The sequence below is a fragment of the Achroia grisella genome, unplaced genomic scaffold (genome assembly GCF_030625045.1).
Source record: "Achroia grisella isolate CSIRO2021 unplaced genomic scaffold, CSIRO_AGI_Agris_v1 utg487, whole genome shotgun sequence".
In the NCBI taxonomy this organism is placed as follows: Eukaryota; Metazoa; Arthropoda; class Insecta; order Lepidoptera; family Pyralidae; genus Achroia; species Achroia grisella.
Window position 1 is genome coordinate 2,175,443 of NW_026712891.1, and position 17,945 is coordinate 2,193,387.

Genomic DNA, 17,945 nt, shown 5'->3' on the forward strand with positions numbered 1-17,945 from the left:
TGACATTATACGCAGTCAGCTAACAGTTACTATACTATGTGCGCTGTAGCATGGCGCAGGTGACACTTTCAGTAACGTTTTATTTTACTCTTAAAAGATGACGCGATTTACAAATTATGACTTAGTATTTCAGGTGTACCACATTCGTAATATATTAAATCATTTAATACTCAAGTAACTTAAATTTATATAGTACATAGTATAATATATACTACTATAAAGATATAGTATTAAGGATGCAGTCATATATAAATGAATAAATTTCAATGTTTTGTAAGGTACATGGCAAGAGGCGAGGTACCTATGTTTTATTATATAAACTTACTAGCTGTGCCCATGATTTTAGCCGCCTTAAATTTCAATATAAAATATAGCCTATGTGTTAGTCCGATGCATAAGCTATATTACTGTAGTTTCATTAAAAATTTCGAGTTAATGGATGAATGTAATATTAATGGATAATTACTGAAATTGTGATATGTAAGCTTATATAATAATTTATTTATAAGTTTGTTTAAATTTTCATGTTATGTGTTCGACTGAAAGACTTGTATCCATGGTCATGAATAAAGAATTAAAAAAACTGACACTTTCTGTTGTAATTTGTCAGTTGTCAACTTGGCAGTCCTTGTCATACGGACTTATAATAATAACATGAGTTGTATTTTGTTAATTTACACTGTTGAAGTTGAGGTTGAAATTTAAAAAAACTAACAACTTTTAAAGTACTGAATATTTCCTACAATTTAATTTAGGAATTCCAAATATCTCCATTTTAGCCATGGCTGATACAAGCAGTAAGGAGCAGTCCTCCACAAAGGTTCCAATGATATACGTGTGTGGAGGTATGCCAATACTGAACGTCTGCATTTTCTTTTTGTATTAATTAACATAAATAATAAGGTGAAGGGTGCTGGGACTTCACATATTACGATTCTAAATCATATGACAAGGTTCTTCAAAGCACGAATGATGCCTACCCTATTTTATATATTTATATAACCTACACTAGCATACTGTCGTACTCCTAGTGACATGATGTAGTTATGATTATTAAATCATTATTATTCAATATTCTTTCTTATAGTACTGTTAGTTAATATAATGTATATATAATAGAATAATTTAACAAAAGTGTGATATTGAACAAAAAAGCAAATTACCAGTAAGGCTACCTGAAATAGTGAGTTTCATAGTTTTTTATTACATCAGTTGTAAATTAATATTTTATTATAATTGCAGAATGTCATAAAGAAAATGAAATAAAGACCAAAGATCCAATCCGATGCAGAGAATGTGGATACAGAATAATGTACAAGAAAAGAACAAAGAGATGTATCCTTTTAGTAATTAGTTATATATGTATAATGAATATGTAATAGAAAGAATCACAATCTTTGAAATAAAAGTCCACTGCAGCTACATGCATTAAGTTAGTTTAACAATATTTACTATCCTTTGTATATATTATGAAGTTTGTCTAGGTTAATATGGTTTTGGGCTTTATTGTATGTGTGAATGCCTGCATTTATTTGTTTTAATTATATTATTCATAGCTTGAGTTTTGCACTTATTTTTCTCTCATGTTTTTTTATTGTTATGTTTTAACTGTATGTTCTGTTTGTCACTCATACATTTTATGAGACATACCTACATTAACATCATAATACATTTAAGCAAATTAATAGACACTAAAAATATTTGACATGTCTTAATATGCCTGAGCATGATTTATGTGCAAGTAACAGCTAATGGGTGTATGTACCAATACAGTCTAATTAATGGAGGTAAGTATTTATCCTTTTATTTTATATTTACTTATGTTAAGGTGATATTTGAAATAATCTTATAATCTTGTTTACCTAAACATTATGTTTTGCCTGTGTATCCAACAATATCAAATATTCCCATGGGTATGCAACCCACTGGAATATTTGAGAAATCTACATAGCTTATTTAAGGTATGGTACTACATAATATCTAGAATCAGGGGTAAATGGGCATTTTTAGTAATGTTGACTGATGACCTCTGATGTACCATGTTAGATTCAACATCCACTCAGTCCTCACTAGAAACCGTAGTGATAAATTAAAGAATTAAAGAATTAAATTACTGGTAAGTTTAACATAATGGGCTAACTGACCTGACCTCATTATCATCTTATCATCCTCCACTGGTGCCCAGTGTAAACAATTACCGTATATTCAGTTAACATTATTTAAAAAAGACTTGTTGTTTAACGGAAGTTAATACATAGAGGGGTCAAACTATTTCTTTTATAAGACAATCTAAACCAAACTCACTTTTTGAATTCAATAAATTACTGATTTGTGTTGCTTTTCTTCTATTTAGCCTCTCTAATATGCACTGAAAAAATAAGTAGATACTTACAGACTTGACCTGTATAACATTTTTAATATAGTTTATTCTTGCTTCTATAATTGGCTAATTTTTTACTGTTATTTTGGTATTTTAATTAGCCCCCATGGATGCAAGTGTTGTTACTGAGTATATTGCAAATTAGTCATTCAAGATAATTCAATACATTGGACGAATATTGGGTTTTATGTGGATTATAATAGAATAGTGCACCCGCCAATGCTAATGATTATAGAACGAGTATGAGGTCAGGTTAGTTAGCCAATCATGATAAATTCACTAGGAACTTATTACGATGGTTTCCAGCAGAAACCGGGTAAACCTGACCGTTCATTAGTCCACATTATTAAGAGATTGCCATATTTTTTTCATATATTCTTATCTATCTATATTAGTATCCTCAGTAACCTGAAAATACCAAAATGATGGTAAATCTGCATGAATTTTGACTTTAGCATGCAATAAGCTTTCGTTTCTATACTTCTATTTTCGATAATTTAATAACCCTAATGTTTTATTTCAAGCATTATCATTGAATGCATAAAATTAATATTCCTTTGAAATATTTTCCTGAACAAATTTTATATTTCATCAGTGGTGGTATTCGATGCTCGCTGAGACAGAAAAATAAGGATAAAACAAGATTCTTTTTTACATTTATTTAATATCCTTAGAATTATAAAATATCCATCCATAAGTATAATGTATAATAATCAATAAATGAGTAAATATTTGACAAGTTTGTATTTTATTTTTATCCGATATATACACAATATAAAATTTCTTCAAGCAAAATGAAATATTTACTATAACAATGTTGCCGCTTACACAACTTACAGTACAAAAACTTACAGTAGAAAATTTACAACATTACACACTCCCTAAAAGTTTCTTCTCGAGTGCAATGGATAAGAAACTTTTAATTACATTTTACTATCTTACTGTAAATTAAATTGAAATATGCAGCTATATAAATATGTTCTATTTACTTAATGAATATCAAATTTCATGATAATTCAATTAGGTATAAAAAAGTTTTGATTATCACACAGAATATCTTCTTTAGGATATGATAGTATATAGTATACCATATTAATTTATGAATGTGAAGCAAAAAAATAGTTAATGCCAGTTTAGAATCCGGCATTTGGCTAATAGATTTCCTTTACTTCACAATCTCAAAGAAAAAGAAATATCATTTACTGGGTTGTGATCCTTGTTAAATTAATATACACAGAAAGGAATTTATCAAAGTTGATTTCTTCTCTAACCTTTATTAGTTTCTTTTTTGTTAACCGTTGTATGTAATTTATTAATGCTATTCGGAACTGAACTACTATTGATGTAATAAGATGATGACGTAACGCGTTCCACTTGAAAAGAATTTCTATTGTATATATTTATCTAGTTGAAATTTTTTTTTTCAATCCGTAGTTAAAACTCTGGAATTACCGTTTAATTCCATAAATGTTGTCAACCCATATAGGGTACCGGAATCTGATGAAATAGGGAAATAATATAATGTCACTTTAATAAATTAAAATATGGCATTAGCATCATTGTAAGGCTTGTTTGGGGTTTTTAAGTTAAAAGTGGTTTTAATAGGTACAAACTAAAGAAAACTTCCCCGAGACCTGAGTTTAACTCTCAATCTCGATTTATTATTATTTATTTTATTTAAAAAAAAAACCATGAGGCCTTTTACTAAAAGAATAAAAATAAAGCCGCCCAAAACAAGGCGTCATCAACTAAAAATACTATTTTCAGGCCATTATATTCGTTAATACATAAATCCTCCCACAATTCAAATCAAATTTTGCCGACAAACTATATAAAAACAAGATATATTCTGCTGCGGCAATAAAATATTGTCGTTTTGTACAGTTATTGTTGTACTCAAATATCATCGTATGTTTTAAGTTTTAGAATTGAAGTGACTTTACTATCTGGCATAATTTCCTAACTCATTTTTCATTTTCACTCGTTACGTAATGGTTTTTTCCATCCAATTTATAGTTTTTATATTTTTGAGAAATATTATTTTACTAATGATTCACTTTTCAATTCGAACCCTTCTTAATATCTATCTTTTTCGAAATAGGATTGTACCAAGAAGTATGTGTGTCGTACTCGGATATTAATTCACTAACAGTCATACGGAAACTCCTTTAATCCATTTAAAAATGTAGGAGAATTGTGAAGATTTTAGTGCCATGAATTTAATTATTTATAAACTGATAAATGAACATTTTGTCATATCAAAAAGTTGATAATAAACTTTCAAAATTACGTGTCAACAATGCTGTTAATTTTTATTATTAAGAAGCATGCACATAAATAAATTATTTATTTAGGTAACTGTAATAATACGATATATTTTTATCTACATCACGTATAAAAAATATTTTATGAATTTTAAATGATGCCTTGACACGTATGATCCCTTCACACTATAAGGGTAAGAACCCTAATTAAAGATCCTGCACCTAATGTATTTCAATATTTTATTTGTATAAATATATACAATCCAGTTAGTGTTAGGCTCTCAAAATACCTAAAATTACATTATAAATAACTAATAAGTATAAAAATGTAGGTATAGGTACTTATTTCATAAAATAAACATTTCCAATTACGTATATAATAAGTAGGTAAAGTAGCTTAACCATAATGATATAATTTCAGTTCTGTCATAAAAACAGACAATAACTAGTAGATTTTGCGGAAAATATACACACACACGACTATACATTAAATAATTCAACAGTTGTTTTAATATTATAACAAGATAAAGCGACAATATTTCACTTTGAGATTAACCACACAAAAAACAGTTATCTCTGATTGTTTGTTAATGAAAATGGAAATCATTTTTATACTCATACTCGTCAAATATTCACCCAAATGAAGAGTAATTAGTATTACAAAGAAATACCTAGCACAAGAACTATTTTTGATATGGAAGACTCTTCAAGGATTTTATGCTTTATGTACATCTAAATTTTGTTTATGGAAGTTGATATGCCAATCATTTTAAAGATAAAGGATTTTGGAAGTAGATATTGTACAGTAGTACATTGTGGTATATATTTTATAAAAATACATACATAAAACGTAGTTATGGCCTTATCAAGATAAACTTGACTAATTTTATAGAGTTGTAATTAATATGTATCATTGATATTTTAAATGTAGTTCACCTGGAACATGGACCACTTAGGGAAGTTTAAAAGTGTATTTAAGATTCTCCTTTTCTCAAATCGAGTTCATGAATATTTTCTAATATTTTTTTTGTTATAAATCCTAATAATAGTAACAAATTATGTAAGCCTTACATTGGAAGCAAATTTAACAATATTTAAATTACTTCATCATGAGATATTTACAAAACACAGCAATTACATAGAAACAAAATACAAATATGTTTATAATTAAAGCGCATTATTTTGTTTTCACACGTCTGAGTCAAACCCCAGTATGAATAATTACACCTTAAATTAACAACAAAACGAAATTGCACATTAAAATATCCTACTTAATATAATTTTGGCACTAATTATCTGTGGCACTATAATTAACTGTTGTTTCTATGTTCAATCCTTCACTATTATTAATATTCTTCATCTCACTACTTTTATCACTGTCACTCATCTTTTCTCCAGTTAAAACTGTGTCTTCATCCTCAGAAGATTCTCTGCCCAGAGGCAGAGATGCCACGACCATGCCGTTCGGTTCACGATATTCAAGTTTCGTAGGGTCCTTCTCGTGCAATTTTTGAGCAAGTGACTGCAAACTAGCAAGGGAACTTGCACAATCTGTCGTATCAATGTCAGTTAAACTAACACCAGCGCGTTCAATTTCGGTAAATGTCCCAAAAGGCAATTTGAAGAGACATTCAAGTCGCATTACATGCATTTTACTTCTCAGGTGTTTAGCCAAATGGCCGTGAATTCTAAAAGCTATGTTGCAGTCAGAGCATCGAAATGGACGCGGGTTGAACGATGTAGCCGCGCCAAAAGTGGATGTCATTGAAACTTTGTTATGATGCGAACCTGAACGTTCATGTTTTTGAAGATGTCCTCTTGTTCGGAAACTCACAGCGCACACGCTGCATCTAAATGGCCTCTCCATGTAGTGTATATTGAGATGTAGTCTCAGTTGCGATGGTCTTATAAAAGTTTTATTACAAAAATCACATACTCTGTGACCGTCTTCCATAAGTCGACCAGGTGGAAAAGACGTACCCTCAAATCCTTTTCCCTTAGTTACTTTAAAAGCTACACCTCCTACACCTATAACGACCTTTCTCGCAACAGGATCATGTTCAACTAGATTGTTATCTGTTTTATTGTTTTTATCTTGAATTTGCATGTTATCCTCTGTGTTGATTTTTACATTTGTTTCATCACTAGCATTATCAGTTTGATTATGTAAATCTTCCTTTATATTTACAAGATTAAGATTTAGTCTGGCTTGTTTCAAATATTCTGAAACTACGTGTTTTGCATTCTCTGCGTTCGTCTGACTCGATGTGCGCGGAACTTTTGATTCAGTATTTAGAGGTACAGGGTTTTCATTTACTCTACCTGCATTATTATCTTCAGTACCTGCAGCTGAAAGGGTCTCATTGTCAGTTTTATTTTTAGATGTTTTTAACATGTTAACATTTTTTGGGGACACACTACGTGCAGTGCCAGAATTTCTTACGGATGTTACTACTGTGTTGCTACTATTATCACTACAGTCGTTTGTTTCCGTAAACACAGATTGTTCTAATTCAATTTTTCTTAATTTACTTAGGTTGCATGTAAGTTGACTTTGTTTTATCTTAGAGTCTAAAAGAGCTCGTTCTGTCAAATACGTATGGAGCATTGGTTCGCCATTCGCCCATTGGGTCTGATGCTGAGGTAACTTTGCAGTGTTAGAAGCTAATGATGCAAGAACACTAGATTCTCTCGCAGTTGGTATTTCCGTAACATTAGACACCGATTTCAAATCACTTTTACTCAGATCCATAGGTTCATTTTCCACATCAATTCCTGAGTCCACAGAGTCAACAGGAAGTATCTTTTCCGAACTAGGATCTGTTATACTTTCTAACCCTATTGGAGTGTATGGATAAGTAGAAGGTCGTGCACTCGTTATAAGTCCAGGTGTGGCTGATGTAGTCGGCCTAGAACTTCCCAAAGACAATAAACAATGTGCAGCTTCATGCTCTGGCAATCTTGATTTACACACTTCCGTATCTGAAAATATTAAATAAATATACAATAATTATCTTTGCTATACTGTGTGCTATCAAGTTAACTGCATTCCTTTCTACTGGCCACTGTATTATATTAGAATTTTGTGTCCCTAAAGTAATTATTTTATCCATAAAAATATTCTTAATGCAAATATTCCGTTTATACAAAACGGAATATTTGCATTAAGAATATTTTTAACTTAGGCTTTAAAAAACAGGTGTTAACGCTTCAGTCACAGTAGAACTGTCTCAGACCTAAATAGAGAACGTACATAAAGACATATTTATATTGCAGAAAATATTTCTTCATGACTAACATAATAACAGTGAACGCAGATAATTTGGTAGTACCATGTGTATAATATTTAATCATTATGTACAGAAATTTGATTAACATGAACTTGACAGTGACAATTGTTTCAAGTGCAAAGCGAGACGTACGATGTTGTAGACGGATGCGCCCTTCTCATCCTTTAGACTTCCGGATAAAATCTAAACAATTATCGCGAAAGATTAAAATATAATAAGTACACTAAATTCCCGTACCTAGTGATAAAATATTAGTGCAAAATGAACATAAGTTTAGAAAACCTATACCCTAGAGCATGAATTCAGGGAAGATGATTTGGAAGCACTTTATATATAAAACTTAATATCTTAAGTTCTACAAACTCGCGTTTCCAAACTAAGCAACGCCTGTTTAAGTCCTTGCGGCGGCTATTGTTAACATATTGCGTATGCTTGTGTATACAGCAGTGCCTACCACCTCCATGCTATTATATAAGTGAGTCTACATATGATATGAGTTAGCAGAGCCTGCTTTTCTGTAATATTATAGCTCATCAATTAAAGTGTTAAAAGTGAAACCTTCATATTTACCACTAGATTCTGTTTCTCCTTCATTTCCTTCATCACCCTCGGAGTCAGTGTCATCATCTGTTTCTCCTGAACATTGAGTCATCTCCCCACTTTCAATATCGTTGCCTTCATTTGGATTTATCCCCAATTCACAACATTTTTTGTAATGAGCCTTACTTTTCATGTGTTTCGTTAAATTACCCTTCGTTTTGAAACTGAAAAATATAATAATTTTATATTTGAAATTATAGCAAATAGCAAAGCTACATTAATGTAAAATTTGGTAACTATCACCGTATATATACTAATATGTGATCATGTTTCCCCTTCTGCATTTATACAAATTTCTCAACTTAAATAACCTTTGCCATAGACCGTCGAGGGATTAAGAATTTTATAATATGCCCACTAGGGTCATAGCCGTGTGGTCATACCACATACTGGATACTGTAAGGCATGATTGGTAACATCCAAGAAGCCGTTACAAACGTGTAAAAATATTTTTCTTATCTCAGTAATATCTCATATACCTACGTAAGACTGACTTTACATTATGGGTGTATTATAATAACTTTACATTATGGGTGTATAATAGCTTTCATTATCTGTCGCTTTGAGTTACCACATCCAATAATGTGGTCCTCTTTTAATATACATCAGCTGTTTTAAATCGTAGCCAGACGTGACCTTTTCAGCCTGCATACGTAATTCCTAGAGTCCAGGAGAGTTGTTGCTAAAGGGTTGGTATGGTGTTGAAGTCTTTGCCGGTAAGCCTTACAGGAGCGTTTTATCTCTTCGTGCACCGTTGGGATCTCTGTGTAGTCATGCACCTCCCGGTTTTTTACATACCAAGGTGCATTGGTTATGATCTTTAACACCTTACTTTGGTAACGCTGAATTATTTCGATATTGGAATGACGATGATGATGAATAATAATACACACATAATGTAAATTTGATATTATATTATATAATATATAAATTTAACTATTTGTTTTGTGAAGTGACGAAAACTTTGAAGTACTTTTATTGGAATGGGTTTGCGTTCAGGAAGTGAGCTCCAGATCTAAAAGAGTAGATCTGAACTTAGTTTTATGCGTAACAGTGAGTTTATAGTAAAAAAATATAACCCCCAAATTAACCGGAAAAAAAAGAAAGTAAAGAGAAAAAAGTTTCAAAAAGTACACAAAAGGCAACATAAATTTTACTGCTATGACTTAAGTTGAGTTTTTGTTTAAAACAAAATCAAATGATTAGAAATATAAAAAAATTACCACGACATTAAATTTCTATTATAATTGTCAGGATGATAAAATAAAGGCAAGAATTAATGCACATTGATATTTTTTTATGATATCCCATATTTAATATTACAAAAGCAATTTGTCTTGAAGAAATGTAGAAAATAATTATTTAAAAAAACACTTATTTAAATAGAAATCTGTCAATTTGAATTTTCCACATAAAAACCGTTGTGCGTTTATACGTATAGTAATATCGATAAAAACTTACCTAAAGGCGCAGTGTGTACATGTATATGGTCGTACATCAGTATGGGTACGAATATGCTTTTTCAACATCGACGGCTTTTTACAACGAATACCACATTCCGAACAAACATATCGTCCTCTACCTCTGCCTCGTACATATGTATATTCTTCGTTGCTTTCAAATCCGCCGGTTACCTCTTTTTTAGGAGCCATTGTACTATCAGATATCAGAAGTTTGCCCTCTTCTGATTTTTTAGAGTCAATCGATGCTGTAACCTAGAACAAAACATTAAAGTCATGTCTTTTTGAACGTAAATAAAATTATGTTTATTTAATTCAATAATATATTTAATAGCTAAATGCAATACTTAATAATTATCCAAAATCATCCAGCAAATTATATGTGTACGCAATGTAATGTATCAATTGAAAACAATTGCTAACAAGAAACACACTTAATGCTAAAACATATTTATTAAACGTTAATATTTTTTTGTATAATGTGGTTACTGTTTATGATTTAACACTAACCTGTTTATACTCCTTTGAATTTTTATTCCACTTTGATGAATGAGTCAATATGAGATCCTGTTTTACTACTGCAACTGTTACGTTTTGCGGTCGATGACGTGAGTCGTATAGAGACATAGTACTAGATGCTGATAATCCCAGTGGATCCGGAGTCAGCTCAGATAGTAACTGAAACATATGTATTCTTAATAAAATAGCGATCTAGTAGTACTAGGATACTTAAAAAATATGTAAAAAAAATGTATGTATAGGGTTTTTTTCCAATATTTTTGTCGAAGTAATTGTGACGACTAATATGTACTACTTATATATTTTTTTTATTATTGTGAATAATAATTAAATGTAAATTAATTAATGTTTAATTCTGTATGAAAGTAATGTCAAAATTGTTCTATATATATACTTTTTAAATAAATTATTTTCATTTCATAAAATCTTTATAAAGTTATGTAAACTAGATCATGGTAGGATTATTTTATTAACAACAGATGTTAACGGTGATTTATCATTTCGTCATATTCACATTTTGTTAAAAAAATATGAAAGAATATTTTCTGTTAATTGCTAACTGTCAAAAGGTTATGTCTATCATAATTGAATATTATATAATTACCTGCCAATTGCTGTACATAGAGAGGAAATGCTGATTAGGCACATACGTAGGCTGCGGTCGATTGATTGTGCAATAGAAAACTTTAGTTGAACATTTTAAGCCTAAATAAGTATATGCATTTCCATTTAAATAAAGTTGTCCGTAAGCTTTAGCAGGCCGAGGAGTTTCAGGTGATACCAAAGGCATCGTGTTTGCATTAGGAGTAATACCATGATGTCTTTTAGGTGTGAACGTACCAGGTTTTAGAGGCAATGTAGAAGGTCTTAAAAACTTAGGTTTCCTTTCTTCTGCATTAATTTTAGATGTAACATTTTTTTGAAAATATGCTGTTTCTGATCGTTCATTTAAAATAGAAGCGTTATTTGATTCCTGTTCATCCTTTTGCACGTCCGATGAACTTGGTATTTGATTATTCAATATTTCTACCTTGGTAATCAAGTTCTCAAAATTAAAACTTCTCATTTCACTATCAATTTCAATACTTTTCGTTGATGAAGAAGAATTTTTTTCTTTTATCTTCAATTTGTTTGGGTGATAATTGCATTCTTTAAGAATAGGTGTCTTGGGTAAACTATCTGAATTCCTTTTAATGGCTCCGTCTTGTCTAATCGTTAAGCATTTACCAACGGGCGAAAATGATTTCGTTTGTTGGTCGTCAACATTTTTAATTCTAATAGCTGGTATTGATGTTGTATAATACGTATCATTATTTAAATATAAATGGTCTTTGTTATTTTTTTCGGTTTCTAAGGAACTTGTTCTTATACTGGGACTTCTTGCGTTTCGTAAGCTATCATACTTACTACTACTACCCTTTACAGACTGAACCACACTAACATAATTATCATCTCTAGGCGATTTTACAGGAGATTTGGAAACATCACCATGTGTTTGTGTTTTCACTTGTATTGAAGACTTTTCTACAAATACACCTGGTGTGTTTGGTCCAGGTATACCAGGTACATGGGGAATTAATTTTCCGCCGTGTAAAATGGTCGTTGCACCATTAGGAGACGAAGTCGGACTAAGTGGTGGTAAAGTCAAAGGATTAAATGCTGTAATAGCACTAAGAGGTGGAAACTGAAAATGTGTTATGTCGTGAATATTTGGTAAATTACCAGATGGAGTTGATATTGTAATTCTAGGAGTTTGCGGTTGTGGAGTACTTATAATTTCTTTTGGAGTTGGAGGTTTGTGAACCATAGTTCCACCTGAATGAAGTCCTGATCTTACTACAATGCTGCTCGCCTCCGTATCATTACTGTGTTTTGATGGAGAAATATTTTGCTGTACCAATATAGGTGATAATTGATTCTTACTCGGTTCTATTCGTAAAGTAGTTGTACCGCCTGCATGGTCCAGTATTTTTACTTCGCCTCCGAACATTTGAAGAGATGTCGAATTACTTCGCATATGCTGCGACATTTCTTCTAAATACCTTATGGCTACTGAATTCCCATCAATACACCGAATTTTTGACTGTGAGTACATATCTGTTCGAGGGGAAGTATTTTCTGTTAATCTTGGACTATATGTATCTGATCTACTATCAATTCTTCTCTTTGGACTGACTGATTTTAATTTGAAGTTTTCTGTTTTCCTACATTCGGTGGGTGTTCTGGTGTCCACAAGTCTTGTACTGCCTAATAAAGGCCCAGGTGATGGCAATGGAGTAGCAATATCATTAGATTCTAATTTCATTATATTAAGGTTGTCAGGTTTATTTTTTAAAGCCGTCTTTGGAGAAGAACTATGTTGTGTTTCTGGTAATCGAACATTGATAGAGTTGCTCCTTACAAATATATTTTCAGGTCTTACAGGTTTTACATCCTTTTGTGAAGAATTTGGAGAAATACTATTACAATTTACATTACTTCCTTTACAATAGTATGTTCTATGTATTTCTAAGTTATCTGCACTTCGGTAAATTATTTGACACAGAGGGCAAACAAATAGTGGTCCCTCAATCAATTCACCTGTAATAGATGATATACCGTTAGATTTAGTTTTCAGAAGCAGATCTTTTATTATAGATCTTTCTGGATTTAACGGGTGTTTCTGATTATCAATATACGTGAAACTTTCCGAATGTGATCTTTTCCTAAATGTATTTTCTATATCATTGCTGCTCTTTGTTAAATTTAATGGTGACGTTTCTGGCTTAGTTTCTATATAATCATGTAAAAGTTGTTTACTCTCTGCTATTTGTTTTATTTTACCATATTTTTTTTGTAAAGGTGTATCTATGACATCCACAATGGCTTCATTATCTGATATAATTTTAGAGATATGTTCAGTAAGAAAATCGGCATTTGACGACATTGTTTTCTTTAATTTATCTTTTTCGTCCATTTGTTGATGGCATGCACCTCTGAATTTAGGTTTATAAATTGTTTTGGATTTCGTAATATCCTGTTGGGATGAATTCGTGCTTTGTGGTACATAATCGGACAATTCTAATAATGATATATCATTACACTTGTAATGCTCGTGCCGAGTAACAGATGAATCAGATCCAGTCGGTGGTATTGATGTATCACTTTCTGAACCGCCGGATAAATCATCTTCGTGAATTGTAGCAGACACGTCTGACCCTTGCAATCTTAACGCATGTGTTCTAGATCTTCGATGTTTATATAAATTTGATTTTGTTTTAAAAGCAAATCCACAAGGTACACAAGGGTAAGGTCTCTCATTTGTATGAGCTCTGATATGTTTTTGTAAAACAGAAGGCTTGGCACAAGATAATTTGCAGTAAGGGCATATATAACGGCCACCTACACCCCCATTGTAGGCATCCCTGATAAAATCATTTTCAATGTTCTCAGTCTTATTAGAAAATTCATCAGCGTAACTGGTCTGACCAGTTACTTGAACATTATCATTTACATTACTTAACCTAATGTTTTCATCATTATAAATAGTTTGTACATTTTTCTCCTCCTCTTGATCTTCTATATTTTTATGTAGTTTAAATTTTATCTTTTCTATTTCCGGGTGCGCCGCTGCGATGCTTCCATTAGAAATTGACGTATCACAATCAGACTGTACCACGTCGGGCTCTTTGTATCGTGACTCTCCACCCTTTATTTGATTTGTTGGAAAAACCGTAATGGTCGATGCCATTTTTTTAAACTTCTTATGAAGATAACTTTGATCATTGTTGTTGGAAAAGTTACTATCCAGACGTTTGTCTTGTGTAAGTGGCATCGTTTCCGCGATTGTTTGGCCTGAAAATTAAAAAAAAACATGTTGTAAATATTGTTAATATATACATATAATTATAGTGGTGTCATATGATAGGCGAGTTCGTAATGATGTCAAATTATTATCAGACTAAACCAACTAAAAGCTCTTGCCACATTACTACTTTATCCTCCCTCAATATTAAAATAATATATATACCTTTATATTTGAAAAATATTGATTAAAATTGTGGAAAAATCGTATTTACAAATACAAACAAACATCCAAAATATTCAACACAACAGAACATTGTGGAGACAGAGCTGACGCATTGCGCATGTGTCCTGCTATTTCTACTAGCGAGTAGTGTGACATCATCGTTACGTAGACATAAACCTATGCTAACGAACGAGGATATCCCTCATTTAAAGATGCTCAAAAAGCTTTTTATACAATATTAAAACAAAACAATTTCTTCTTAAAGATATATAAAGTTTATGGCTTTCCTTTTATTTTTACTAAGAGAATAGTTGAAAGTGTAGGTGTTTATGTTACGTTTAAAATACATGTGTAGTAGTGCGCTGTCGACCTCGCCTTGCGCGTTCACTCATTTGTGGACGACTGCGTTGGTGCGTTCTGAGAAGGCGTTACAATTTCTAAGAACCGGAGACACATTAACTGTTCAGCTCTCTAAGCTTAAAACGGACCAACAACTAATACTCCGTGCACGATTACAACGTATCCTAATATTATATTATACATAAACTTATTATTGCCTAATATTTATTATTAATCAACACTTTAATTAGATATGTTAGAAGTAATAGGAGAGTCAAAAGAGGCGAATAGCACGGAATACAAGTTAGTGTTGTAATGACACAAAGGAATCCCGGCGGTTGGCCGCCGCCCGCCGGCCTGGCGCCAAGCCAGGCGGCCCTGGCGACGCCTGTGTCGGCCGCCAGCACGCCGCCAGCCTATATTGCATATACTTCATAATGCTTAAAGGCGACCGGCTCTCCCCGTAGTGATATTTTGCATCATGTACACTACTTTTGTGTTATTCTTATTGTGAGTCTTCGTCCACTGTTATCATTGTTTGACATGGATTTATGTAATAAGATTAACTATAAAAACGTAACTAAGTATTACTTAATTGGATTTTAATTTCGATAAACAAGTAAAGATTAATAAAGTGATTTGGAATGCGGTACGATACTGTATATAGATAATACTATAACAGTAAAACTTAAAGAAATTATATGTTAACTACATTTATGCAAACCATGTTGTTCTTTTTAGTTTTTAGTATAAATTTGAGTCCTTAAGATAGTCAAATGAATATTTGGTTCAAATACAAAATATTTAACACAATTATTATTTTTGTATTCATTAATTACGTAACTGGCAGACATCTAATTAGGTGAGTAGTACTTATATTTATGCAATTTTTTATTCAACGACGACATTTATGACGGCAGTACGTAGATAACAACATTTTTAAATCTAATACCTTACCTAGGTTGATATGAATGTTTATTTATCAAAACCTACTTAATCGTGTTTTGTACATTCATATAAGATTCACGAAACGTATTACTTATAAACGTAACATTATATCAAAGTAATAGCAATGTAAGTATACAAATTGAAAAGGTTATTCATCAGTTTTATAATATTCATATTCACCTATGGATCATTTAAGCCAGACTGACGAGAACGACACATAATACTAATATATTATTAAAACAAAAAATTCACATTAAAATATTTGTGATCTTATCATGAAAATATCCATATACTACTTAAACCATACAATATACCTACATATACACATATATATTTTGACCAGGACTAATACTACATTAAGAGTAAAAATAAAATTAATTAAATTTACAATCTTACCGCGGTGCATTGAATCAGTCCACCATTATATTTTAAATAATAATTTAATGCCGTCACGGTATCATTTGTTTACGTTTCCAGAATAAGTGTCAACAAGTACCATAGGCTGCATTTCACCCGCGCACAAGTGAATCATCGTTAATAATTGCGCGACGATCCACGCCACACAACACGCACATCAACACACTTAGTACACCTGTATATCATATCTTGTCTCACTGCACCCGAACAACGTTGTCGCTTTCTTTTCACAAAAGATTTTCTAGGTACAACTAATACTACATTCCGTGAATCGAAGCGTCAGATGTTTCAATAATGGTGTGTTACAGCAAAGAACGCTGCTAGTTGCCACACCGCGGATGACTGTACAACTGTTTGTAGCAATCGTTGGTTCGTTTCGTTCCGTTCGGCTATACCCTGTACTCCCCGCACCACCCGCGCACTACCCGCACACCGTCCTGACTCTGCATTCGCTGTGAGTAGTGATTCATGTCGCGTTTTATCTATCTCTCTCCTTCACCGCAACCGGACCGGTTGTTCTTCGTAATCTATTTATACGTATCTATGCACGGACTTTAACACCGCGATTTTACTGCCATCTTCAGCTGAATTATTTTATTGTACTTGCCTACCTTATTATTTTAAGTAGAAATTAAAACAACTACATTTTTAAACGTATAGTAATGTAGTGTGATTTATGTTAAACTCCGAAATGGTCAGTCCATTTATATACATTGTTTATTTCTATATATTATTTTTATTTCTATGGGTACCTATATGTATTCAAAAGACTAATAGAGGTTCTTAATTAATTAAGTAATAGTAATAATATATTGTTCTATCAAGCGACACAATATTTTATGGAGCACTGATTTCGTAACGGTTGCGTTCGAGTAGAACGGTTATTGCCTTTGTATGCAGCCTTCTATTTAGCATTCTCTAATTCATACTTGCTAGAATACATCGATTTCTTAGCATCCTTTAAACGGTTTATTTGTTCAATTTTATATTAATAATAATAATAAATAGCTCAGATTCTACGAATATAACTTAAATTACAATTTCGAATATAGATTAGGTCAATAAAATATATTATAACTAATATGCATATTGTGCTGTATTTTGATTAGGCATACAGCACCAAATGCTAATAAAATATTTATAGATTCAGCATTTGGTGCAGCGTGACACTAAAACGCTGACATGCGTCCTTAGTTCAACATAGTATTATAATATTTAAGTTTTGTCTAAGAGTACCTATAGCTTGAAACAACGCATAACATACACTGCAATATTGTACCTAAAGTACTACTCCTAATTTCAATATAGAACAAGTGTATAATAGATATGTAGGTACACATATGGTAATGATCTGACAGTGTCCTGTAGCAGCTACTTATATATTGTTCAGTCAATGTGGGCACTTTCCTATATTTATAACTTATCTCGTGAACTCACTATCAGTAAGACCTCTTTATCAAAATTCTTCATAATTATTACCCACAGACAAATAAACTAGGCGTCATTCTGAATATTAATCTACGTTCGTTGTTGAGCTTGTGATGATAAAAATGGAAACTCCTCGTTACTCGGCTAGATATGAATACATAAACACATTATATTTGCAATGATAATTGGTAGGTGCTTATCACTGGCGCGGGCTGATGACGCACACGCTTTGCTGATAGCAGGCACTCGTTCAATTGTTAGCGACTTGCCAGGAAGCACCGATATACAGTG

The 17,945-nt window shown here is 31.9% G+C and overlaps 2 protein-coding genes across 2 annotated transcripts; one reads left to right on the forward strand and one right to left on the reverse strand.

Moving 5' to 3' along the window:
• The first annotated feature begins 620 nt into the window (after window positions 1-620).
• LOC131846058 (DNA-directed RNA polymerases I, II, and III subunit RPABC4) lies at window positions 621-5,870 on the forward strand. Its single transcript, XM_059195279.1, has 3 exons — window positions 621-845; window positions 1,243-1,335; window positions 2,976-5,870. The coding sequence occupies exons 1-3, from the start codon at window positions 782-784 to the stop codon at window positions 2,996-2,998; spliced, it is 180 nt and encodes a 59-aa protein (XP_059051262.1). The 5' UTR covers window positions 621-781; the 3' UTR covers window positions 2,999-5,870.
• LOC131846056 (uncharacterized) lies at window positions 3,588-16,585 on the reverse strand. The gene is made up of 6 exons (XM_059195277.1): window positions 16,206-16,585; window positions 11,118-14,347; window positions 10,505-10,672; window positions 9,996-10,249; window positions 8,505-8,698; window positions 3,588-7,626 (listed from the first exon to the last, which is right to left on the reverse strand). Exons 1-6 carry the CDS (start codon window positions 16,213-16,215, stop codon window positions 5,933-5,935), a joined length of 5,550 nt encoding a protein of 1,849 aa, XP_059051260.1. The 5' UTR covers window positions 16,216-16,585; the 3' UTR covers window positions 3,588-5,932.
• Window positions 16,586-17,945: the final 1,360 nt, after the last annotated feature.